Raw genomic sequence first — 26,036 nt, 5'->3', positions numbered from 1 at the left:
ATGATGACGCTGTTTTCAAGTAGAAGTCTGCAGTTGGCTTTAGCGACAACTGTTTACATCATGTTGGTACATGTACTTTCCACATGCAGCACAAAGGAATGTAGACTTCAGTTGACAGATAAAATGAAGGACAGATCTGTCATTTTCAGAAATATTGACATCGAGTTGTGCCAACTTGAATGTATCAATGATATTTCTATTTTCGCATTATGTCGCCAATCAAATGATGAATCCCAGAGGATTGAGAAGACAGGCGGATCCAGCGTTCGTCCTGAAACTCATCCACGTGTAAGTTATAGTTATGTCAAGTAGGATGTATATTGACGTGTATCAGTGTACCTAGATGTGTACATGCGTGTGTGTATACAGTAAACTACGTTTGTAACGAACACACTTATAACGAACTGACGGATATAACGAACTTATCTTTACTCCCGGACATTTGTTGTATACATGATGTATGTATGCTCATAACGAACTACGGTTATTACGAACTGAAATTAGTTGTCCCCTCGAGTTCGTTATAACCGTAGTCTACTGTATGTGTAGATGCATGTGTCTGTGTGCACTTGATGTGTGTCGGTGAGTATAAATATGTAAGTGTGTGTCGGTGTGTGTAGATGTATGTAGATGTGTGTAGATGTGTGTCCATATGTGTAGATATATGTGTGTTTCGGTATGTAGAGTAGAGTGGATACGTGTCGTTGTCTGTGAGTATGTGTACATTCCTGTCGGTATGTGTAAATGTCTGTTGGTGTGTCAGTGCGTTTAGATGTGTGTAGATATGTGTAGATGTGTGTCAGTGTTTTTAGATATGTGCAGGAGGAAGCGTGTGGAGGTGTGTGTCAGTGTGTTTAGATATGTGCAGGAGGAAGCGTGTGGAGGTGTGTGTCAGTGTATGTACATGTGTACAGATGTGTAGATGTGTAAATGAGTAGATACGAAACTGTGACACTCGCTCCACATTCGACAAGGACCTTCTGTTTTACCAAGAGTCAAAGAAGTCAATTTTGTTAGCTACTGGGAATTTTTATGATTTTGTCACTGATTGACAGTGAATGTGAGTTCAAGCGTAAAATGATTGTTTACGAAGAAAAGCATAAAGTCAATGAGCATCTTTTGATATGAAATATAACAGCACGAGTTGATGACAGAAATCTCCAGGTGACTGTTGAAATATTTGATATCAAAGAATGGGAGAGTTAGATTAAATATATCTTCTCACAACAAATCCAGTTTGTAATAAAAACTATGCCTTGTCTTGAGTGTTAAAAGTGAGGTGAAATTAGGTTTAGAACCGCGTCTAGGATTACCCTTGTCTAGACATGTGTGCATATGTGTGTATGTGTGTTTGTGTATATGTGCGTGAGTCTGTGCGTGTACTTCGTTTTACGTCTATGGCATGATGCGGTCGGGGATCGTATCCCAGACATTCCGCTCTACGCGGAGGCGGTATCATTGTTAACCGGCTTCAGTCACAGAGAAATTAGTAGGATAGTCATTTGATTGTGACATCATCGTAACCGATGACAATGACCTGGAAAGCACTGTGATGCAATTTCATATCAGAAAAGTCATAACTTCCGGGAAAGTCATTGTTGAAGGTCCACACTTTGCCTGAAAACAATGCTGGCTGGTGTGACAAGTAACAAACGAAGAACTGACCGATGTTTCTAGAGGCATTACTTTGCATTGCTTGTATAATGGCATTAGGACCATGTTACACCTCATATTAAACGTCATCTATCAACATATATCGACCCCTACACTACATATTTATAGAAATCATAGAAATCATTTGGGTTTTTTTATTGCTGTCTAAAGGCCCCATCCAAATCCTGTGGATCCGAGGTCTGCAATCAGACTTCCGAATGTTTGGAGAAGGGATGTGGGAAGGGCTGTGCGCAAGGTGAGAAGTGTAGAAAATATAAGCAACAAAACACTTTCCATATTCATAAGAAATATGTGCCCAAATCATGAGCATGTGTTTATGAAGCAATATCAAATGGTTGTGGCACGAGGCGATCGCGAAAAGACGAGCGCATTCTGCCCCACCGTCTTAAACACATGCAAAGGCAAATCAATAATTATCCTGAAAAAACGCCTTGATCATATGGTACAAGTCAAAATAAGGAATTTCGTCGTACATAAGTCTTGCCACTGATGCCATAAAACTTTGTGAAAGCTTTACTGAGGCCTTGAATATTGTAAACTTGATCAAACTTCTGGACAAGAGTCGTATGGCGCACTGTGAAATCCTGGTAGAATGAGCATTTACAATAAATGAATATTGAATTTGAATGGAACATTAACAAGTCAGTGCTGATTGAGTTACATTCATTACAAAACTTTAAAATAATAGTGAACTGTCAAGGTTGACACTAATTGAGAAACTATCACGTTCACGCTATGTGCATGTAGTATAATGATTATACATGTTGCATCATAATTATAGGGTTTGGGCAGCGATTTCTTTTGTCGCTTTTATTTATCATTGTATTGATTGAGTGTTTAAATGTACAGAAGTGTGGAACACGGCCGATATCAACTCTTCAGGTACAGAATCATCAATATGACATAATATCAATGGGCTATTGTCAGTAACTGTGAATTTGTTACATTTATTGCAAAGTTGAATTATTTTTGCCTGGTGTGTCCTTTTCGCGTTATAGAGGTCCTCTCTAGCAGGATGTTTAGCATACATTGCATGCAGGGTCAGCGCTCACATTTAATTTTCATATTTTGTGTAAACTTGACATTTTCAAAAGTTCCATGTAGCAGAGAGCAATGTTGTTGGTGTGCGGCAAGTTCATCATTAAAGGGATTTTGAACATGGTTGATGTTTTGTCATGACAATCAATGCCAGATAGATTCAATTACAATACAGCATTCTACTATTTTCAGAACCTGAAAATTATAAATGTTAATGTTGGAAGAAATCTCAGCTTAATTATCTCTGTATAAATATTCCTCTTTTAGTATATACACTTTATAAGACAAACAAGTTTTGAATAATTTGACATACCCAAATGCTGATACTCCAAAATAGCCGAAGCCGCCATTGCAACTGCTCGGGACTGATCTGTTTGTTTACTTAAACTGCGTGTAAACAGTAAGTGCTGTGCCCTATGAGTGGAACATGCAACCGTTTGCAATTATCAAAAAGCTGGCTTTTGGAGCTGTACATCGCGTTCCCGCACCACACAGAATAATACCATATGCACTTAAGAAAAGTTGCCATGTGGTGGGATGTTCAATTATACATCTCGACTCTTTCGAAGTGCACACCAATTAATCAGTATCTATCCGATCTCCATCATTATTTCGTCCATTGACAATATGTGGAAATAAGGTGTTTATATTTACAGTGTGATGACTACACAAAGACACTCGCTTTCTCGCCCTTAGATGATGTCTTGCCATTTCAGTCTTTTAACTTTTAAAATGCCAAAATTTCGTACAGACTAAAACATCATATTACAGCACCATCGTTCTGCGAACTCCACATCGCCTCTGAAACCGGGAACCTGTCAAAGGTGAAACTCATCTTGTCCCAGGGACGGCCGGACATTAAGTGCAAAGAGTGGATTGGTTGGACACCGGTGATGTTGGCAGCTGGTAATGGGCACCGAGAAGTGGTTGAGTTACTTGTTAGTAAAGGATCCAGCATGTCACTCGTGAATAAAAGAGGTGACAACATCCTTCACTGTGCTTGTCGGGGAGGAGAGGTTGAGATGGTGAAGTATATACTCTCACATGACATGGAGGACATCAACAGTAGAGGATGTAAGAAGAGGACACCAGTGATGGCGGCAGCATTGCATGGACATAAAGAAGTGGTGGAGCTACTCGTGGTTGAAGGAGCTGATGTGTCACTCGTATCTGAGAGGGGTGCAAACATCCTTCATCTTGCCAGTCAGGGAGGAGATGTGGAGGTGGTGAAATATATCCTCTCACAAGACATGGTGGGCATCAACAGTAGAGGATGGATGAAGAGGACACCAGTGATGGTCGCAGCATTGCATGGACATAAAGAAGTGGTAGAGTTACTCGTGAGTGAAGGAGCTGATGTGTCACTCGTGAATATAGTTGGTAATAACATCCTTCACACTGCCTGTCGGGCAGGAGATGTGGAGGTGGTCAAGTATGTCCTCTCACAGGACATGGTTCGTATCAACAGTAGAGGATGGAAGAAGAGGACACCAGTGATGGTGGCAGCATTGCATGGACATAAAGAAGTGGTAGAATTACTCGTGGGTGAAGGAGCTGATGTGTCACTCGTATCTGAGAGGAGTGAAAACATCCTTCATCTTGCCAGTCGGGGAGGACATGTTGAGGTGGTCAAGTATGTCCTCTCACAGGACAAGGTGGGCATCAACGCCAAAAACAACAAAGGACAAACAGCAGCCAAGATAGCAATATCCCAGGATCGAGGAGACATGCTTGATCTTCTTGTGTCACATGGTGCTCTCATGTAATTTTTGCGCAGACATTCAGGCATTCATATTGTTAAGGACAATGTGTTGAATACAGTTATTACGTTCACGTGTTGAATATATTGATGTTGTTACAGACATTGAAGTGTAGAATGAAATCATGATGTTACTGACATTGGCATATGGAATAAAGTCATGTCATTACGGATATTGTCGTGTTTATTACATTGATGTTGTTACGGACATTGACGTGTGGAATATTGTTATTGACATAGACGTGTAAACCCTCAGCATAGCCAAAAGAAACATTTTGTATCGATTGTACGATTCAGACTATATCATGTGCATCTGTTTATGATCCACTATCAAATAGTAATGAGACCAGGCGTTCGCGAAAGGGTCAGCGTATCCTATCCCACAAGTGGCACCCGTCACAAACACGTGCAAAGGCAAGTCAATACTTCACCTGATAAAAACACACGGAAACATATGTACAAGTCATAATAGGGAATTGCATTGGACATAATTTTTGTCACTGATGCGTCATATTTTGAAATGTCCTCCACATGTCTACCATAAAGCTTTTTTGAAAGCTTTACTGAGGCCTTGAATGTTATTACCTTGATCAAACTTCACGCTCTTTGAAATCTTTGAAGAGAGAGCTTGCTCGATTGCATCTCAAAAGTTGTGAAATATAAGCACCAAAGGCTGGAGCTGCTTGAATATTGCTCGACACATAAGGAAAGTTGACGAGTGGAAAGTTGAAGCCATTGGTTGTCATCGAGTCTTGTGGAGAGTTTTGTCAATCTGAATCTTTATGCATAGATCTTAATAACTCTACTTCTTGCCTTATTACTTACACCCAAATATTAGGCAGATGTTGTCAGTGAGGAAGTTCAGCATTCGACGTATTGTCTTCTTACTACACTTCAGATGGCAATGGCTTTAATTTCTTCACAAATAGTCTTGAACCTCCGAATATAGATTATATAACTGTATCTCTGGTCACCACGTTTTGTAACAAAAGCCCCATGGATCAAGGAATGAAGTTTTCCCTTAAGTTTGTCCGGTGGGATAGTGGTGTACAAAGTTGTGAAACGAAATATTTTGGCAGAATCGAGCTTGGTTCTTTGCTGAGAATGCAAAACGTCAAGCAAAGCCTTTGAGTTCTTTGAGAATCAACATGGTATTAATTCAATCTCAATAAAATCAGATCTTAGTTCTCGCTGCCGCTAAGAAAGATCTGAGGACATCCCATAACGGGTCACGTCAGATCGACCTTTCGTGAACTCTGACCTACCTATGGAATTGTTGACAAGAAATCGACATTATCCAATCAGAAGGCAGCTTTCTCGTTCTTTACGGCACTAATTTCAAACTTGCGACAACGATTCGAAACATATTTTGACAAATTCTCCCTTACAAAATTTAAACCTGAACAAAAGAACATTCTCGAATGGTTAATATATGGTCTAGATTGCAGAGATGTAGTCGCTAAGACCGTAACTACACCGTTTTAAAGTTATGGAGCTTCCATGATATAAAATCAAATTCCGATGGTCACTTTCATGATCTGGTAAGCGACGCTCGGATTGGGATGTCCTCAGATCTTTGTTTGGCGGTAGCGAGAACTGAGATCTGATTTTAATGAGATTGGGTATTAATTCCACTTTTCTCAAATACTTTCTGTGAATATAAAGAAAATCCTTCCTTGATTGCATTAAGGTTTATGGTTAGTCTTTGAGACAGGGATTTGGTGGAAAATTTGCTGAACCCAGTAATATATTTCTCTTTGTACGGATCTGTATGGAGCTTTGAAATCCGGAACAAAAGAGGAATGGACATGTCTTCAGGTTTTAGAGTCAAGTCAAAAGTTGACAGTACTGACGTACTTATGGTTTTGGCAAATTTCGTCCTCGGTTAATAAACCGTCCTTGTAATTGTCATTATTTGATATGTCACGTATATAGTATACCAAGTTCTCTGATTAAACAATGAATACAGTGATGCTTACATATAATGGAGGGGGGCACGGGTGGCCCAGTCGTCTTATTCTTCGCAATTCTCAAACCTATTATTGTGGGTTCGAATCCCGGTTCGCCCCGATTATGTTTCTAGGCTCGCCAGCACAATACCCGTGCTCGAGGGTTTCACCGAAGTGGTAATCCCAACTCACTCACTCACATATAATGGTTATGTTATCTGAGGGAACAACTACGAACTTTTCATGTAGGGCAGCCAGACGTTGGGTGACAGCTGGCTGGGACAGAATAGGTTTATACCAATTCCGTTTCCTCTTTGTGTATTCTACCAATGACAACATCACGCACTGACTTAACCCACATTCAACAGGTTCCTATTCTCTTTTGGCTCATTGTTAGCGTATTCATCGACAACATATATAATTATTAAAAAGTTGTAACTGACAAAGGTTGTTATTGTCAACATGAGAGAAATCACCTGTGATTATATGACCTGTAGGTTGTAGCTACAACAAAACAAAACAAAGGAATTACTCCTAATGCAAATAGGAAAACACGTGTGTACGTGGGTACTTTTACTACCGTGTGGTAGACTTTAAATTCCTATAAATCCGAGTCATCCCAGCACAGCACTAATACGGAAATCATAGAAATCATTAAGCAAATATCTATTTTAGAAAAAACTACATTGAGATTTTACGAGCGCTTCATTGAATTTACACGCGGTTTCTCATGTTGCATTACACAAGAATTTTCACATTCTGAATAAACACAAAATATAGCATAAGTTACATCTAAAACATATTTGAAAGGTTCGATATTATTGATAGACTAACACTATGGATGGCTGAAGTTCGCCCTGATATAGCAAGCAATGCTGAAAACCAATGTGGTCTGACTTATATCTACACAATAACACAATACACATCTAGATGATGTAATGAAGAGTACAGCAGTATTCCAATTTGAGTCTGAACTATCTCTTTGAATCCAAGAAGAGAGAGAACCCTTCAGAAAGAGCATCTCAGGTCAGAGGGGAGATCTAAAACTGGCGCTCCACTCTCTGACAACTAACAAAACACTATGTCATCCTAATTCTTTGTTCTCTTTGTCTTTCTTTTTTCCCAGAACCAAAACCGAAAGGAGTCTTTTCTCTCTGTCCGAGCCATGGTCTCTCTACTCTTTGACTCAATACTCACTTATTTGCATTTTGTCAATTGATTATTGAGATTCAAACAATACTATTAATATTGTGCCTTTCCTGACTAACCCGTTCCCATTAGCCATCTGGTCATTCTTGTATATAAACAGTACAGGAAACTTCCAGACTTTTTGTCGCCCAAAATGGTTTACAAAAAGTATCATTGCTAAAGTATCATACCTAAAACAATTGTCAACTCGTTGTGTAATGGTTCACACATTTTCCCCATATATCATTTATATTTCAGATGCAATTTAAAGCACAACGGGACGTGCGGAATAATACAGTATGATTGAATACATTAAACTGTGTCTTTGGTATATTTTTAGATGCAAGACATATGTAAAATTAAAAAAATATTTCTGAGGGATTCTTTGACGAAGAACTTGAAATCATACGCGCATTCTGATTGGTTTGTCGTATATTCGCACATGACATTCATCGATGGGGGGGACGAGTCTTCTTGCAGGTTACGGGGCGAGTGTTGACGAATGAAGGTTGGTCTGAAGTGACCCGTAATTGGATGTCCTCAGATCTGTGTTTAGCGGTAGCGAGAACTAAGATCTGATTTAATGAGATTGCGAACTGATTTATCCGTCGATACGGACTAAATTACATATCGATGCTTGGTATTCATACGCCACTTTGACAGTATACTGAAGCGTACGTAAAATATATCTATCCAGCTCATTGTCAATTCATAACAGTTAGCATTCCAACATTCTTGACAACGTTGGCATATGCTGTTCATAAGGCATTGGAAATAGAGTTGAGGGATCGCATGCCATTCTTTGACTTATCCCTGAGCCACTTGCTGGAGGATGACAGCATTGAGGTGATGTGATCGAACTCGCCACAAGTCGGGTGAATATGTGGGCCAAACAATATGCTGAGTGTTCTGCTGTTGCAAGGAGTCACCATCCTCGCACAATGAGATCGTGCGTTGTCGTCCTGTAACCATCACTAGTTCTCCTCTAAAAGAGGGGCGGTCGGTTAGCCTAGTGGTTAAAGCGTTCGCTCGTCACGCCGAGGACCCGGGTTCGATTCCCGACATGGGTACACTGTGTGAAGCCCATTTCTGGTGTCCCCCGCGGGGATATAGCTGGATTATTGCTAAAAGCGGCGGAAAACCATACTCACTCACTCACTCCTCTAAAAGAGCAACAATGACATCAGCAAATCCCTCTCCTTGACGATGAAATACACGAGCCCGGCCATCATTGAACTGGAGCGAGAAGTAAGGCCTCGATGTGCTTTTGTTTTTCAGAACGGGGCAATTCTGAACAGCATTAGTTTAAGTGTTGATTTCATTCACGTAGTCACAGAAATTGACGTTTTGTTGACACTCATTCTGTTACAGCCATATAGAATACTAAACGAGCTCCCATGTAATACCAATTTTATGAAACGAGTGAATAGTTTTGGTATCTGACGAGCGAAAGCGAGTTTCATAAAATGGGTATTACACGGGAGCGAGGTCAGTATTTTATTCATTACTCGTTATTTGTACCTACGTAAACCTCAGCTGATTGACTCCGAAAGTCGCTTCCCGAGTTCAAATCAGGCTATGCATATGAATACAAAGTCATGTATATTGTCATCATCAAGTGCAACTATAATATCAAAATTTTAGCAATTCCTCTTCGTGTCCACAACAAATCTACTTTAATTGAAATTGACGTGATGATTTCATTCATGTTGTTACAGACATTGACGTGATGATTACATTCATGTTGTTACAGACATTGACGTGATGATTACATTCATGTTGTTACAGACACTGGCGTGATGATTACATTCATGTTGTTACAGACATTGACGTGATGATTACATTCATGTTGTTACAGACATTGACATGATGATTACATTCATGTTGTTACAGACATTGACGTGATGATTACATTCATGTTGTTACAGACACTGGCGTGATGATTACATTCATGTTGTTACAGACATTGACGTGAGGATTACATTCATGTTGTTACAGACATTGGCGTGAGGATTACATTCATGTTGTTACAGACATTGGCGTGATGATTACACTCATCTTGTTACAGCCATTGTCGTGATGGTTACACTCATCTTGTTACAGACATTGACGTGATGGTACAATTTATTCAGTAATAATAAAATTTTCATTGAAATTTCTGTATTCTGATTAGCTGAATTGGTCACGTGTTAATGCATTTATTTCCCAATTAATGTATAAAATTCGCCTCGGTTCAACTTTCATGTCTCGGGTTTCATTTTTAACTAGCATTTTTCCAACAGTAATGTTCGAATCTGTCGGTAACTGACTATGCCATTTGAAACAGCCGCCTTCTCCCGGACATATTTGTTCCGGCTCGTTACAGTCTGACTGTCGCAGTCCTTCTCGCCTCTTTAAATTTCCTTGATTGACAGGTCCTATGCGGATTCATACAGTTTGCACATCGGTTTTTCGATTCATACCTCAATGAACCGAAAAATATACACTGTCAATCCTTAATTGACATGGCCAGATACCAACAGCAGTCACCAGCAGCGAGCAGAGTGTTGAAAGTGTCTATGGCATTGCAGACATTGACGTGTAGAATACAAACATGTCAGAACTGACTTTGACATGATCAATACATTCATGTCAGTACATGCATTGACGTGTTGAATACAGTCGTGTCACTAGTGACTTTGACGAGTTGAAATCATTCATGATGTTATGGACTTTACCAGTCTATGTTCATAACGTAGTGGAGGCAGTATCCCCATTCTTCAGTTACATCATTGCTTAAGAGAGTAACAGCACGTATACATTCATAGTTTGATATGCATTGTTCACCAAAATGATTGTCATAGTTGCATTGGTTCATATACAAATTTGGAAAATATTTTAACAATTTCTGCATTTTTTAAAGACATTAGTAAGTTAGATTTATGTAATGTTGGATAGAAGTAGTATTTTGAGTATATATGCAAACTCCTGGAATTGCCATAAGCCCAGCATACAAGTACAGAATAGTATTAAACCCATATGTATCTTTGTTTGCTTACATGACACATTCTACCTGATTTTACTTCTTAAACATATCTGCCATATCTATTTCAATTCGGAGCTGGAGTGAAGAACATCTAAGTGGAGCTAACGCAGCACGGAAATTTAAAATGGAAATTTGAAAGAAGGTTATCAATTTATAACTGGAAAAAAATGTGCTGCATGCCAATCAAGCTCCTGAATAATTTCAGTCTTTTTTCAAACACAGATATAAAACTAGATACATTATATACAAGTTTTTGTTACCAGACATATCCGTAACCAAACATGTATAAAATGTCTTTGATATTTAAAGACCAGTTAGTCTTTTTTTTCTATTCACACAATCTAGAACTAATAAGTTGTAACATCTCTTCACATATCTGGTGTTAGGCATTGTAATTACACCAGTATTCAACAGGCCTTTAATATATGCATATAGACCATGGGATATCGTCCACTTTCACCCCTAACTACATGGTTTGAGGACGATGTGTTAACACGAAAGAAACGTTTAAAAGCAAATATTTGTACTGTTTTGATTTCTTTGTGAATATCCAGTCCCCATATTTCTCAACCATAATGGAAAAGTGGACTAATTTTGTTGCGTCAAAAATGTAAAAACATAGGTTATATGTGAGTTGCTTAATCACATACACAGATTTGAATACAGCACAAAGAATCTTCTTCACTTGTATAGCAGGATAACCAGCGATTTGAGACCATGATAAGGATCTTGCGAAAACAACACCTACATATGTCTAGAATTGAGCAGTTTCAAATACAAATATCATTTTTCATGTTTGGATAGTATACCGCTATTTTTAAAAACAACATGTTTCGTTTATTCTGATTGACTTTCACAGAAACATTCCAAAGCGTTAATACGTTTTTGTAAACCATAAACAGAATCTGCAAAGAAAATAGAAATAGTTGTATAATATTCAGATGCATTTGTATCGCATGTTCACAGTTTGAGTCGATTTCTGAAGCTAACTCATTGATAAACATGGAACACACATCATTGTCTCTCACCTAATTGACAATCAAAATCTTTTGATAGATATTTGTATTCGCGTACCTTTACACGCTTACAGATGTATGTGAGAGCATTAAACATTTTCGGTGAAACGCCTCTTCGTTTCAGTGCAGACCATAGCTTTAATCTATCAACAATATCAAATGCTTTTCTTACATCAACGAATATGGCATCAAGCTTGCCTTTCTTTCTTTATATATAAGGGCGGTCGGTTAGCCTAGTAGTTAAAGCGTTCGCTGTCACGCCGAAGACCCGGGTTCTATTCCCGACATGGGTACAATGTGTGAAGCCCATTTCTGGTGTCCCCCGCCGTGATATTGCTGGAATATTGATAAAAGCGGCGTAAAACCGCACTCACTCACTCACTCACTTCATATATTATGCTACATTATGACTTGGAGGATGAACATGTTATTAATTGTGCTATAACCTTACCTAAAAGCGCCTGTGACTCAATATTTTTTGCATTTTTCATATCTGTTATTGAGTATAGACGTGTATGATTTACTAAATGTGCTGAGAATCAATATTCCTCTTTCGTTGTTCAGGTCTTTAGAACTACCTTTTGGGGGCGGTCGGGTAGCCTAGTGGTTAAAGCGTTCGCTCGTCACGCCGAAGACCCGGGTTCGATTCCCGACATGGGTACAATGTGTGAAGCCCATTTCTGGTGTCCCCCGCCGTGATGTTGCTGGAATATTGCTAAAAGCGGCGTAAAACCATACTCACTCACTCACTCACTCACTAGAACTACCTTTCTTATATAATTGTACAATAACTGTCGTATTCAATCTCCCTTGGGTGGTTCCTTACAAATGTGTATAACAACATGAATATATTCAGTATCAACATGAATGTATTCAACACGTCAATGTGTGTGACAACATGAACATATTGAACACACCGAAGTGTGTAACAACATGAATGTATTCAACACGTCAATGTGTGTGACAACATGAATGTATTCAACATGTCAATGTGTGTGACAACATGAATGTATTCAACATGTCAATGTGTGTGACAACATGAACATATTGAACACACCGAAGGGTGTAACAACATGAATGTATTCAACGCTTCAATGTGTGTAACAACATAAATGTATTCAACACTTCAGTTTCTGTAACCACGTTAATGTATTCCACACGTCAGTGTCTGTAATGGCATGGCTATTTTCTCCATATTATTGTATGTAACTACATGAATGTATTCTTCAAGTCAATGCCTGTAATGGCATGAAGCAGACACAGACACTAAATCAGACAAAGACAGCAATTTCTTGAATTTATGCAATGTGCAAACAAGGGAATTGATGCCTTAAATCTGAATAAGATTCCCGCAATATTTTAAATTTCAATAACCACCAACATTTTTTCCCACCCGAAAACAATTTCTTCCAGGGTGTTCACTTTCAGGAACGTGCTGCAAAACCTGGACCTGGCAGCTCATGATGTAAATTCAACTGCTTGTGGCTGCCAGGACTCATCATACTGCTACAACCTACAGGTCATATGATCACAGATGATTTCTCCTATGTTGACAATAACAACCTTCGTCGGTTTTTCAAATATGGACCCAAATACCATGAGCATCCTCCTACCGATTGGGATCACAACTTTATAATAATTATATATCCATGATAATTATGACTGTTGTGATGAATGTGCCAAAAATGAGCCAAAAGAGACTAGGAACCTGTTGAATGAATGCGGGTTAAGTCAGTGCGTGATGTTATCATTGGTAGAATACACAAACTTAAAAAGAGGAAACGGAATTGGTATAAACCTATTCTGTCCCAGCCAGCTGTCATCCAACGTCTGGCTGCCCTACATACGAAGGTGGTAGTTGTTCCAACTGACAAGGCCTCAGATAACATAACCATTAAATGTGAGTGAGTGAGTTGGGCTTAACGGCGCTTTTAATAGTATTCCAGTTATATTGCGGCGTATCAGCTATATGTGAGAGGAAAGCCCGAAGTGATGCAAGTTTCAGACGTTCACCACTTCGGTGAAACCCACGAGCACGGGTATGGTGCTGACAAGCCTAGAAACATAATCTGGGCGAACCGGGATTCGAACCTACAATAATACATTTGAGAATTGCGGGGACTAAGACGACTGGGCCACCTATATTCATTGTTTGATCAGAGAACTTGGTATACTATATACGTGACATATCAAATAATGACAATTACAAGGACGGTTTGTTAACTGAGGAAGAAATTTTCCAAAACCATAAGTACGTCAGTACTGTCAACTTTTGACTTAACTCTAAAACCTGAAGACATGTCCATTCCTCTTTTGTTCTGGATTTCAAGCTCCATAAAGATCCGTACAAAGAGAAATATGCTACTGGGTTCAGCAAATTTTCCACCGAATCCCTGTCTCAAAGACTAACCATAATCCTTAATACAATAAAGGAAGGACTTTCTTTATATTCACAGAAACAAAACTCTCCATAAGACTCGATGACAAGAGATGGCTTCAACTTTCCACTAGTCAACTTTCCCTATATGTTGAGCAATATTCCAGCAGCTCACGCCTTTGGTGATTATATTTCACACTTTTTGAGATACAGTCGAGCAAGCTCTCTCTTCAAAGATTTCAAAGAGCGTGAAGTTTGATCAAGGTTATAACATTCAAGGCCTCAGTAAAGTTTTCAGGACATTGTTTTGAGGACATTTCCAAATTTGACGCATAAGTGACAAAAAGTATGTCCAATGCAATCGCCTATTATGATTTGTACCATATGGTTCCGTGCTTTTTTTAGGTGAAGTATTGACTTGCCTTTGCATGTGTTTGTGACGGGTGCCACTGGTGGGACAGGATATGCTGACCTTTTCGCGAACGCCTGATCTCATTACTATTTGATCGTGGATCATAAACACATGCACATGGTATAGTCTGAATCGTACAATCGACACTAAATGTATCTTTTGGCTATGCTGAGGGTTGAAACTTCAATGTGAGTAACAGCGTTCAACGCGTCAATGTCCGTAACAACATCAATGTAATAAACACGTCAATATCCGTAATGCCATGATTTTATTCCACATGCCAATGTCAGTAACAACATCAATTTATACTACACTTCAATGTCTGTAACAACATCAATGTATTCAAAACGCGAACGTCATAACTTTATTCAACACATGTCTGCTCAAACATTACATGAGAGCACCATGTGACACAAGAAGATCAAGCATGTCTCCTCGATCCTGGGATATTGCTATCTTGGCTGCTGTTTGTCCTTTTTTGTTTTTGGCGTTGATGCCCACCTTGTCCTGTGAGAGGATATATTTCACCACCTCCAAATGTCCTCCCCGACAGGCAAGATGAAGGATGTTGTCACGCCTTTGATTCACGAGTGACACATTAGCTCCTTCACTCACGAGTAACTCTACCACTTCTTTATGTCCACGCAATGCTGCCACCATCACTGGTGTCCTCTTCTTCCATCCTCTACTGTTGATGCCCACCATGTCTTGTGAGAGGATATATTTCACCACCTCCACATCTCCTCCCAAACAGGCACAGCAAAGGATGTTGTCACCACTGTGAGATAGAAGTGACACATCAGCTCCTTCACTCACGAGTAACTCTACCACCTCTTTGTGTCTGTTCACTGCTGCCACCATCACCGGTGTCCTCTGCTTCCATCCTCTACTGTTTATGCGCACCATGTCTTGTGAGAGGAGATACTTCACCACCTCCACACGTCCTCCTCGACAGGCAAGATGAAGGATGTTGTCACCCTTCTCAGATACGAGTGACACATCAGCTCCTTCACTCACGAGTAACTCTACCACTTCTTTATCTCCATGCAATGCTGCCGCCATCACTGGTGTCATCTTCTTACATCCTCTACTGTTGATGTCCTCCATGTCATGTGAGAGTATATACTTCACCATCTCAACCTCTCCTCCCCAACAGGCACAGTGAAGGATGTTGTCACCTCTTTCATTTACGAGTGACATGCTGTATCCTTTACTAACAAGTAACTCAACCACTTCTCGGTGCCCATTACCAGCTGCCAACATCACCGGTGTCCAACCAATCCACTCTTTGCACTTAATGTCCGGCCGTCCCTGGGACAAGATGAGTTTCACCTTTGACAGGTTCCCGGTTTCAGAGGCGATGTGGAGTTCGCAGAACGATGGTGCTGTAATATGAAGTTTTAGTCTATACGTATCTTTGGCATCTTATAGTTTAAGGGCTGAAGTTGCAAGACATCATCTAAGGGAGAGAAAGCGAGTGTCTTTGTTTAGTCATCACACTGTAAACATAAACACCTTATTTCCGCATATTGTCAATGGACGAAATGGTGACGGAGATCGGATAGATACTGATTAATTGGTGTGCACTTCGTAAGAGTCGAGATGTATAACTGAACATCCCACCACATGGCAACTTCTCTGAAGTGCATGTAGTATTATCCTGTGTGGTGCGAGAACGCGATGTACAGCTCCAAGGGCCAGCTTTTTGATAATGGCAAACGTGTGGATGGTCCACTTATAGGGCACAGTTTAAGTAAACAAACAGATCAATCGCAAGCAGTTGCAATGATGGCTTCGGCTATTTTGGAGTATCAGAAATTGGGTATGTCAAATTATCCAAAACTTGTTTGTCTTATCAAGTGTATGTACTAAAAGAGGAAGAACAATGGAGGGAATAGTTTGTGAGAATATTCAGACAGAGCTAATTAAGCTGTGATTTCTTCTATCATTAACATTTATTTTTTCTGTAGAATGGTGTATTGTAACTGAATCTATCTGGCATTCATTGTCATGACAAAACATCAACCATGTTCAAAATCCCTTTAATGATGAACTTGCTCTCTGCTACATGGAACTTTTGAAAATGTCAAGTTTACACAAAATATGAAAATTAAATGTGAGCGCTGACCCTGCACGCAATTTATGCTAAACATCCTGCTAGAGAGGACCTCTATAACGCGAATAGGACACACGAGGCAATGATTTTTCAACTTTGCAGTAAATGTAACAAGTTAACAGTTACTGACAATAGCCCATTAATATTATGTCATATTGATGTTTCTGTACCTGAAGAGTTGATATCGTCCGTGTTCCATACTTCTTTACATTTAAATACTCAATCAATACAATGATAAATAAAAGCGACAAAAGAAATCTCTGCCCAAACCCTTTAATTTTGATGCAACATGTATAATCATTTTACTACATGCACATAGCATGAACGTAATATTTTCTCAATTGGTGTCAACCTTGACAGTTCACTATTAATTTAGAGTTTTGTAATCAGTTTAACTCAATCAGCACTGACTTGTTAATATTCCATTCAAATTCAATATTCACTTATTGTAAATGTTCATTCTACCAAGATTTCACAGTGCGCCATACGACTCTTGTCCAGAAGTTTGTTCAAGTTTACAATATTCAAGGCCTCAGTAAAGCTTTCACAAAGTTTTATGGCATCAGTGGCAAGACTTATGTACGGTGCATTTCCTTATTTGGACTTGTACCATATGTTCCATGTGTTTTTTCAGGATAACTATTGATTTGCCTTTGCATGTGTTTGTGACGGTTAGGCAGAATGCGCTCACCTTTTCGCGATCGCCTCGTGCCATTACCATTTGATAGTGCTTCGTTAACACATGTTCATGATTGAGTCGGAATTATGAAATCGCTCTGCTTTTGGCACAGATTTCCTTTGAATATGGAATGTGTTTTGTTGCTTTTATGTTCTACACTTCTCACCTTGCGCACAGCCCTTCCCACATCCCTTCTCCAAACATTCGGAAGTCTGACTGCAGACCTCGGATCCACAAGGTTTAGCCGGGGCCTTTAGACAGCAATAAAAAAAAACAAATGATTTCTATGATTTCTATAAATATGTAGTGTAGGGGTCGATATATGTTGATATATGACGTTTAATGTAAGGTGTAACATGGTCCTAATGCCATTATACAAGCACTGCAAAGTAATGCCTCTAGAAACATCGGTCAGTTCTTCGTGTGTTACTTATCACACCAGCCGGCATTGTTTTCAGGCAAAGTGTGGACCTTCAACAATGACTTTCCCGAGAGTTATGGCTTTTCTGATATGAAATTGCATCACAGTGCTTCCCAAGCCCTTGTCATCGGTTACCATGATGTCACAATCAGATGACTAACCTACTAATTTCTCTGTGACTGAAGCCGGTTAACAATGATACCGCCTCCGCGTAGAGCGGAATTTCTGGGAATCGATCCCCGACCGCATCATACCAAAGACATAAAAGGGGGTACACGCACAGACACACGCACATATACACAAACACACATACACACATATGCACACATGTCTAGACAAGGGTAACCTAGACGCGGTTTTAAACCTCATTTCACCTCACTTTTTACACTTAAGATTATTGATTACAAACTGGATTTGTTGTGAGAAGATATATATATATATTATCTAACTCTGCCAAATATTTCAACAGTCACCTGGAGGTTTTCTGTCATCAACTCGTGCTGTTATATTTCATATCAAAAGATGCCCGGTGACTTTATGTCTCCTTCGTAAACAATCATGACTTCTGATTGTATTGGTATAGCACAGTCACACTTGAACTGACATTCACTGTCAATCACTGACAAAAATCTAAAATTCCCAGTAGCTAACAAAATTGACTTCTTTGACTCTTGGTGAAACAGAAGATCCTTGTCGAATGTGGAGCGAGTGTCACAGCTTCGCATATACTCATTTACACATCTACACATCTGTACACATGTACATACACTGACACACACCTCCACACGCTTCCTCCTGCACATATCTAAACACACTGACACACACCTCCACACGCTAACTCCTGCACATATCTAAACACACTGACACACACCTCCACACGCTAACTCCTGCACATATCTAAACACACTGACACACACCTCCACACTCTTCCTCCTGCACATATCTAAACACACTGACACACACCTCCACACGCTTCCTCCTGCACATATCTAAACACACTGACACACACCTCCACACACTGACTTCTGCACATATCTAAACACACTGACACACACCTCCACACGCTAACTCCTGCACATATCTAAACACACTGACACACACCTCCACACGCTTCCTCCTGCACATAGCTAAACACACTGACACACACCTCCACACGCTTCCTCCTGCACACATCTAAACACACTGACACACACCTCCACACACTAACTTCTGCACATATCTAAACACACTGACACACACCTCCACACGCTTCCTCCTGCACATATCTAAACACACTGACACACACCTCCACACGCTAACTCCTGCACATATCTAAACACACTGACACACACCTCCACACGCTTCCTCCTGCACATATCTAAACACACTGACACACACCTCCACACGCTTCCTCCTGCACATATCTAAACACACTGACACACACCTCCACACGCTTCCTCCTGCACACATCTAAACACACTGACACACACCTCCACACACTAACTTCTGCACATATCTAAACACACTGGCACACACCTCCACACGTTAACTTCTGCACATAGCTAAACACACTGACACACACCTCCACACGCTTCCTCCTGCACATATCTAAACACACTGACACACACCTCCACACGCTAACTCCTGCACATATCTAAACACACTGGCACACACCTCCACACGCTTCCTCCTGCACATATCTAAACACACTGACACACATCTACACATATCTACACACATCTACATACACTCACACACATCTACACATATCTACACACATCTTCATACACTCACAACGACACGTATACACTCAACTCTACATACCGAAACACACACATATCTACACATATGCACACACATCTACACACATCTATATACATCTACACACACCAACACACACTTACACATATTTATACACATCGACACACATCAAGTGCTCACAGACACATGCATCTACACATACAGTAGACTACGGTTATAACGAACTCGAGGGGACCACTTATTTTAGTTCGTAATAACCGTAGTTCGTTATGAGCATACATACATCATATATACAACAAATGGCCGGGAGTAAAAATAAGTCCGTTATACCCGTCAGTTCGTTATAAGCGTGTTCGTTACAAACGTAGTTTACTGTATATACACACGCATGTACACATTTAGGTACACTGATACACGTCAATATACATCCTACTTGACATAAATAAAACTTACATGTGGATGAGTTTCAGGACGAACACTGGATCCGCCTGTCTTCTCAATCTTCTGGAATTCATCATTGGGTTGGCGACATGATGCGAAAATAAAAATATCATTGATACATTCAAGTTGGCACAACTCGATGTAATTTTTTCTGAAAATGACAGATCTGTCCTTCATTTTATCTGTCATCTGAAGTCTACATTCCTTTGTGCTGCATGTGGAAAGTACATGTACCAACATGATGTAAACAGTTGTTGCTAAAGCTAGCTGAAGTCTGCTACTTGAAACCAGCGTCATCATCTTGAACTGTTAACAGGGGAGTGCAGGATCCACACGCTAAGGCGACTGCCAGAGACTGCACTTGAACGGTTAAGATATCACCAGCAGCAGTTGTTTTCGGGACATCACGTGACATTTTACACATGACGACGATGACTCTCAAGCGATCAATATGATGCACATGTTTAAACAATTGCAGACACCAGCAATAGAGATTCAGATACCGTCACTTGGTGCAAGGTGTAAAATGAATGTTGCTGCAGTTCATTACAGTCTATCACTATGATTGAGTAAATGGGATTTAGCGAAGTACGAGCAATATTCCAGTTATGCTTCGATATGGGAAACAACAAATAAGCGTTACAGTATATCTTTTTGAAATTCCATTCATATAGTTAGTGCTTTACTACCATCATCCCAAAAATCCCATCCTCAACATCCACACCACTGAAATCTCCATCAACCTACACAATCATCACCCCAACTATTCTTTCACCTACTCCACCATCAACACAACAGTCTCATCACCTAAACCACCATCAACCCAAAGTTTCCATCACCTAAACAACCGTCATCCCTTCTATCCTATCACTTACTCCACCATGAACCCAACAGTCACATGACCTACATCACCATCAACCTCAAAATTCCATCCACAACATCACGACCCCAACAGTCATCATCATCATCATCATCATCATCATCATTTATTGTATTCTGGCCATAGGCCCATATACATACAATAATATTATATATATACAATTTTGTATATGTACAAGTATAAACATGCAGACTTATATGCACAGAGATGTGCACGTGTTCAATTGTTTTTAAATATATCGCATCACAACACAACAAGAAGAAATTAAAGCATTTGATTAATAAAGGCAAATAACCTCAAGAATAATTAAACATCATTTGTACAAAGACGGTTGCGAATTCGTAAACCATAATTAATGTATAGGATAGTATTCTTTTGTTGCTCGTTAGATATTTCATCAAAACGGAGGAGCTTAATAAGTTTATTGATGTTTTGAGGTAAACCTTGGACATATTTTGTTCTGTGCGATTCATAACATGGACAGATAAGCATAAAGTGGTATTTGTTTTCAATAAATGTGGTGCAAAAAGGACAAAAACTCATATTTTTTTAAACTGTTCTGGAGATAAGCAGGATTTAAATGTTTTAAAAAGGTCGTATCTTGAACTATTTTCCAATGTAGCTCTCCGTTCTTTGATAAACATATCAGATTCAACTTGTTTAAATACACTAAGAAACGCTGTCTTATCTCCAACACATTGGTAAATCCAAACATATCCAAATCCATGAAGAAATAAAAGTTGTCTGATTTTATTGACCCATGTTATATAACCAACATTGTCGCGGTATTTCAGCATTTCATAACATTTACGAGGAATACGATCAGGTGACATTTCTGTAATCTTTAACCAATATTTTAGACCGCGTACATAAGAACAGATATACAGTCACATCATCTACACCAACATCACGCCAAGATTCCTATCACCTACCCCAACCATTCTTCTCATTGCCGCAGCTTATGTGGAGGTTCATGACGTTCATCGTTTAAATTAGCAAAAAGGTCAACAAGAAGACAAAATAATTCACAGGCATAACAGTTAACTATTCAGTAGTGCATCCGTTTATCAGCACACGGCCTCTGAAATTTTCATCTAACGCCTCAATATCGTTGAATATTTTTACCTTTATTGCCAAATTATCACATTTTGTCTATTTAAGGAATCATATGCCATTTCGAAAGTACATAAAGGCCACAAACGAGAGTCATTAATAGCTAAAAATGTTGTCACCTGATCAAAACACAACCACCCATTCTTGACTACATTCAGCTCGCCCTGGATAAAATTCCGGGAAAAGTCTAAGCTCTTGTAAGGTATAAAACTCGTACATAAATGTAGCTAATGATCCTGTGACTTTGGAATTGGTGTATTTACAGTATAAAGAAGTCTTTAAATGATTGGGTGAAATGTGGACCTTGTCACATTTACCAGGGTGTAGATACACGTTCTGTTGAAAAGATGTGTGAAGTATGATATATGTTATTCAATAGGTGTTCTATGATGTTGTTGTGTGGTATATGTTATGTGACTGGTGTTTTCCCATACTTGCTATGTGCTATTTGATATGCATTATGTGATTTGCGATAGATTATATCCTATGCACGTCTACACCGGGTTCAAACGAAATGCCGTACCGCATTATGGTTTTGTTATTGACTCCTTCTGAAATCCATTCCATGTGTTATAGAAAAAATGTGACATGCGATATGCGATATGCGATATGTGATATGTTCGTATATGTTGTATGTGTTATACGATATGTGTAATGTTATATGACATATATTATATGTGGTATGTGGTATGTGGTATGTGGTATGTGGTATGTTATGTGACTCATATGTAATTTCTGTTATGTGTTATGCAGCATGTGGTATGTTATAAATGATATGTGATATGTTTTAGAAGCTGTGTGCTGATAAACGGATGCACTATTAAATAGTTAACTGTTATGCCTGTGATATTTTCTTGCCTTCTTTTTTACCTTTTTGCTAATTTAAACGATGAAAGTCACGAACCTCCACATAAACTGCTGCAATGAGAGGAACTGTTGGTGTAGGTGATAGGAATCTTGGCGTGATGGTTGTGTAGATGATGTGACTGTTGGGGTCGTGATGTTGTTGATGAAATTCTTTGGTTGATGGTGATGCAGGTGATGTGACTGTTGGGCTGATGGTTGTGTAGGTGATAGGATAGAATGGATCATGGTTGTTTAGGTGATGGAAACTTTGGGTTGGTGGTGGTTTAGGTGATGAGACTGTTGTGTTGATGGTGGAGTAGGTGAAAGAATAGTTGGGGTGATGATTGTGTAGGTTGATGGAGATTTCGGTGGTGTGGATTTTGGAGATGGGAGATGGGAGAATTTGGCAGCAAGATAAAACCCCACACACGTCTCAATACAATCAAACAGCAACCTAGGGTACGTAGATGTGACACTCGCTCTACATTCGACCGTGAACTTCTGGTTCGCAGTCGAGGAGACAAATTTGTCAGCTACTGGGAATTTTCGATTTTTGTCAATGATTGACATTGAATGTAAAGTACAAGCCAGTCAACTGCTCCATACCAATACAACCAGAAGTCATGATTGTTTACGAAGGAGACATAAAGTCAATGAGCATCTTTTGATATGAAATATAACAGCACGAGTTAATGAAAGAAACCTTTGGGTGACTGTTGACATATTTGATATCAACGAACAGGAGGGTTAGATAATATATATCACCCAAAATCGCTCTTCTCACAACAAATCCAGTTTGTAATCAATAAGATTGTCTTGAGTGTAGAAAGTGAGGTGAAATTAATTTTAAAACCGCGTCTAGAATAACCTCTGTCTACATATGTGTGCGTGTGTATGTACGTGCCTTTGTGTATATGTGCGTGTGTTTGTGCGTGTGTGTGTATTTGTGCGTGTGTGTGCGCGTGTGTATATGTGTATTTGTGTGTGAGTGCGTGTGCGTGTGTGTATGTGTGCGTGTGTGTGTGCTCTTGTACTCGTTCAAACTGATGTCGGTTTTATCTTCCTATCCCACTGATGTACCGTGCTTAAACTTTAACATGAATACCCCACTCAGTTAAAAGATAGTGACTCCGAGCTGTACAGCGCTTATTTCATCCTGTCAATGCCGAGCGTCGAAAAGGGTAACAACAAGTACCCCCTTTTTACGTCTTTGGCATGATTCGGTCGGGATCGATTCCCAGAAATTCCGCTCTACGCGGAGGCGGTATCATTGTTAACCAGCTTCAGTCACAGAGAAATTAGTAGGTTAGTCATCTGATTGTGACATCATGGTAACCGATGACAATGGCTTGGGAAGCACTGTGATGCAATTTCATATCAGAAAAGCCATAACTCTCGGGAAAGTTATTGTTGAAGGTCCACACTTTGCCTGAAAACAATGCCGGCTGGTGTGATAAGTAACACACGAAGAACTGACCGATGTTTCTAGAGGCATTACTTTGCAGTGCTTGTATAATGGCATTAGGACCATGTTACACCTTACATTAAATTTACCTTACATCAATATATATCGACCCCTACACTACATATTAATAGAAATCATAGAAATCATTTGGGTTTTTTATTGCTGTCTAAAGGCCCCGACTAAACCCTGTGGATCCGAGGTCTGCAATCAGACTTCCCAATGTTTGGAGAAGGTATGTTTGAAGGGATGTGCGCAAAGTGAGAAGTGTAGAAAATAAAAGAAACCTTATTAGTCCATATTCATATTCAAAAGCAGAGCGATTTCACGATTCCGACTCAATCATGAGCATGTGTTTACGAAGCAATATCAAATGGTTGTGGCACGAGGCGATCGCAAAAAGGTGAGCGCATTCTGCCCCACCGTCACAAACACATGCAAAGGCAAATCAATAGTTATCCTGAAAAAAACGCATTGATCATATGGTACAAGTCAAAATAAGGAATTGTGTCGTACATAAGTCTTGCCACTGATGCCATAAAACTTTGTGAAAGCTTTACTGAAGCCTTGAATATTGTAAACTTGATCAAACGTCTGGACAAGAGTCGTATGGCGCACTGTGAAATCTTGGTAGAATGAGCATGCTCGATTTAAATACATGGATATTGAATTTGAATGGAATATTAACAAGTCAGTGCTGATTGAGTTAATTACATTACAAAACTTTAAAATAATAGTGAACTGTCAAGATTTAATTTTCATATTTTGTGTAAACTTGACATTTTCAAAGTTCAATGTAGCAGAGAGCAATGTTGTTGGTGTGCGGCAAGTTCATCATTAAAGGGATTTTGAACATGGTTGATGTTTTGTCATGACAATAAATGCCAGATAGATTCAATTACAATACACCATTCTACTATTTTCAGAACCTGAAAAATAAATGTTAATGTTGGAAGAAATCTCAGGTTAACTTTTAAAATGCCACGTACAGACTAAAACATCATTTTACAGCACCATCAGTCTGCGAACTCCACATCGCCTCTGAAACCGGGAACTGGAAACTGATCTTGTCCCAGGGACTGGCGGATATTAAGTGCAAAGAGTGGATTGGTTGGACACCGGTGATGTTGGCAGCTGGTAATGGGCACCGAGAAGTGGTTGAGTTACTTGTTAGCAAAGGATACAGCATGTCACTCGTAAATAAAAGAGGTGATAGCATCCTTCACTGTGCTTGTCGGGGAGGAGAGGTGGAGATGGTGAAGTATATACTCTCACATGACATGGAGGACATGAACAGTAGAGGATGGAAGAAGATGACACCGGTGATGGCGGCAGCAGAGAACAGACACAAAGAGGTGGTAGAGTTACTCGTGAGTGAAGGAACTGTTTTTTCAATCCTATCTTACGGGCGTGACAGCGTCCTTCACACTGCCTGTCGGGGAGGAGATGTGGAGGTGGTCAAGTATGTCCTCTCACAAGACATGGTGGGCATCAACAGTAGAGGATGGAAGAAGAGGACACCAGTGATGGCGGCAGCATTGCATGGACATATAGAAGTGGTTTATCAATTGCAATCTCGTCATTTTTGTCTGCTTTTATATGAACAACTGTTTTTGGTTAAACTTTTATATGTTTTCGTTGTCGAATTTAATTATAAGCATTGACTAGGTATTTTTTTCGCTTCATCGAGGTATGAATCGAAAAACCGATGTGCAAACTTTTGTAAGAATCCGCTACGCGGATTCATACAGTTTGTACATCGGTTTTTCGATTCAAACCTCAATGAACCGAAAAATGTATACAATCAATCCTTAACTGACATGGCCAGATACCAACAGCAGTCACCAGCAGCGAGCAGAGTGTTGAAAGTGTCTATGGCATTGCAGATATTGACATGTAG

At 39.6% G+C, this 26,036-nt stretch overlaps 2 protein-coding genes across 2 annotated transcripts; one reads left to right on the top strand and one right to left on the bottom strand.

Annotated features, from left to right (window-relative positions):
* On the top strand, positions 1-26,036 carry LOC139476976 (ankyrin-1-like). The gene is made up of 5 exons (XM_071259522.1): positions 1-288; positions 1,825-1,909; positions 3,484-4,379; positions 25,231-25,695; positions 25,965-26,036. The coding sequence occupies exons 1-5, from the start codon at positions 1-3 to the stop codon at positions 26,034-26,036; spliced, it is 1,806 nt and encodes a 601-aa protein (XP_071115623.1).
* Positions 14,829-20,135, bottom strand: LOC139476907 (ankyrin repeat domain-containing protein 50-like). The gene is made up of 3 exons (XM_071259470.1): positions 19,848-20,135; positions 17,400-17,484; positions 14,829-15,823 (listed from the first exon to the last, which is right to left on the bottom strand). Exons 1-3 carry the CDS (start codon positions 20,133-20,135, stop codon positions 14,829-14,831), a joined length of 1,368 nt encoding a protein of 455 aa, XP_071115571.1.

The sequence above is a fragment of the Haliotis cracherodii genome, unplaced genomic scaffold (genome assembly GCF_022045235.1).
Source record: "Haliotis cracherodii isolate W230 unplaced genomic scaffold, xgHalCrac1.p SCAF_30, whole genome shotgun sequence".
NCBI classification, from domain to species: domain Eukaryota; kingdom Metazoa; phylum Mollusca; class Gastropoda; order Lepetellida; family Haliotidae; genus Haliotis; species Haliotis cracherodii.
The sequence above is the reverse complement of the archived record's forward strand: the minus strand, read 5'-3'. Positions and strand labels throughout refer to the sequence as shown.